A 2344-nucleotide genomic window follows, 5' to 3' on the forward strand; every position below is an offset into this window, starting at 1 on the left:
TGGCCTTTTACGTGTTAAACCGGCAGATAAAAATGCCCCTGCTTTGGTAAGTCTAGCAGCAAGCACATCAGGCACAGATAGTTCCCCTCACCAAGCTGTTGTTGTAGGCGAACCAGATTGACATGGTAGTTAGATTTTGGCGAATGTCTCTTCATATGACTATTAATCGCCACTTGCATATTTAGCTTAAAGATGCTATCACTTTAGAGAAATTGTCGTACTTCTGCATGTTTTGAGCAAAAATAGCCAGATTTTCAATATATGAGTTTGATGTAGAGATTTTCTTCCAAACTAGGAACTAGGCTGAAAGACAAAGAACTGATTATTGATGGACTGGCGAACTTTCCAAGGATCACAAGATTATGTCTCGAAATAGTCATAGAGGGTTTCTGCTTGCCACCTTGGCTGGTGTCGTGTTGAACGTACAAGCTGCACCAACTCAGTACAACCTGCTTGATGTCTACAACATAGCACTGGAGAACAATGCCCTACTGGCAGCAGCTCAGGCATCCATGAAAGCCACTCTGGAAACAGTTACCCAGAGTCGTGCAACGCTTTTGCCAACGCTAGGTCTATCTGCAAATACGCAGTATAACAAGACATCTCGTGATCTAATCAGTGTAGGGGTTGATCGTGATAAGTATAACTCCCATGGCTGGAGTGCCACATTGAGCCAGCCTCTGTTCAATATGAATAGCTGGTTTAGTTATGAACAGGCAAAGTCTCTGGGAGATCAGGCATCTGCTATATTTTCCAATGCACAGCAGCAGTTGATTCTTCGGGTGGCTGAGTCTTACTTCAATGTTCTCAGATCTGAAGATAGCCTGATGACAGCCAAGGCTCAAGAACGAGCATTGAAGCAACAGCTTGATCAGGCTCGTGAACGATATAATGTTGGTCTGATTGCCGAAACTGACAAGCTTGATGCCCGTGCCGCTTATGATAATGCCAACGTTGCTAGGATACAGGCAGAAAATCAAGTATCAGTACGCTATGAAGGACTACGCACCATTGTAAACCAAAATGTAACTGATATTGCCCAGCTGGAAAAGGCCATGCCGGTGGTGGCGCCCACACCTAACAATCCCCAGAAATGGGTAAATACTGCACTGTCTAATAATCTTGTCTTGAGAGCTGCCAGAGAGGGTCTTGTTGCGGCTGAGTCCAAAGTTAAAGCCACCAAGTCTGGTCATGCTCCAACCATCAACGCCTTTGCCAGCTACAACTATAGCTCGAATAACTCAGTTCAAACGAAAAATGATCTCCTCACAGGCGATGGTAAACAGACCATTGTCGGCGTCAAGTTTGATCTGCCAATTTTTTCCGGTGGCGCCACTACATCGATAACCCGTCAGGCCAGCTATCAACTGGAAGAAGCACAGAAAAACTACGATCAGCAGCTTCGTGACACTAATGCTAATACTCGTAATTTGCTGAGAACTGCAACTTCCGACGTTGCCAGAGTTCAGGCCAGCTGTCAGGTAATTATTTCGTCTGGAAGTGCACTGAAAGCCACTCAGAGTGGCTATGAGGTTGGTACCCGGAACATTACCGATGTTCTGGACTCCCAGCAGCAGCTTTACTCTTCTATCAGTAATTACCTGAATACACGCTATGACTTTATCATTAATACTCTTAAGCTTAAGCAGGCTGCTGGTACGCTCAGTCCGGCGGATCTGGCAGAGCTGAACACGTGGATGACCGATGCCAGCGATGAACTGTCTGTACCCACAGAGTGTCGTGGTTAATTGCTGATTGAACGGCTATTTATTCTGAGACGGCTCCTTTTGGAGCCGTTTTTTATCTACATGAATGTACTGTATCGTGAAAATGCAAGAGCAATTTTCAGGGGCGCACTGTATCGTGACAATGCACGACTGCATGACTGCATGACTGCAGGACTGCAGGACTGCAGGACTGCAGGACGTAGAGTAATGCAGGAGCAGTTACCGGTGAATAATTTCCTGATAATATACGGTTCATAAGAACGAAGGCTGAGTTCTAATGCGCTCTTCTATACTCAATAAATACTAGGTTATGGATGATGACTTCATGGATGAGCATATTAAAAACACTGAAGCCAGAATGAAGGTATTTGTAGATGAGGGCTGCTCATTGGCAGAAGCTTTCCTGAAAACCTTTGCTGATGAAGACTTACAGGAACAGCAGGTAGTTATGAACCGAATTTTAGGCAAACTCTCTATTCAGGGGCTGCAATCTGGCAGTGACTATTACTTTGTGGATGGTAGCCGCTTGAATATTGATCCTGCTGTGGATTCAATGCTGGCGACTAAATCATCCAGCACTGATATCAGGCCAAGGCCTTCGGCTTAATCTCGTTATT

The 2344-nt window shown here is 45.1% G+C and overlaps 1 protein-coding gene across 1 annotated transcript; it reads left to right on the plus strand.

Annotated features, from left to right (window-relative positions):
- Positions 1-827: 827 nt before the first annotated feature.
- Positions 828-1748, plus strand: LOC311328482 (outer membrane protein TolC-like; the record flags this gene model as incomplete). The annotated part of the gene is made up of 1 exon (XM_084462446.1): positions 828-1748. The coding sequence occupies one exon, from the start codon at positions 828-830 to the stop codon at positions 1746-1748; it is 921 nt and encodes a 306-aa protein (XP_084318572.1).
- Positions 1749-2344: the final 596 nt, after the last annotated feature.

This window comes from Borostomias antarcticus (genome assembly GCF_949987555.1).
Source record: "Borostomias antarcticus genome assembly, contig: scaffold_63, whole genome shotgun sequence".
NCBI classification, from domain to species: Eukaryota; Metazoa; Chordata; class Actinopteri; order Stomiiformes; family Stomiidae; genus Borostomias; species Borostomias antarcticus.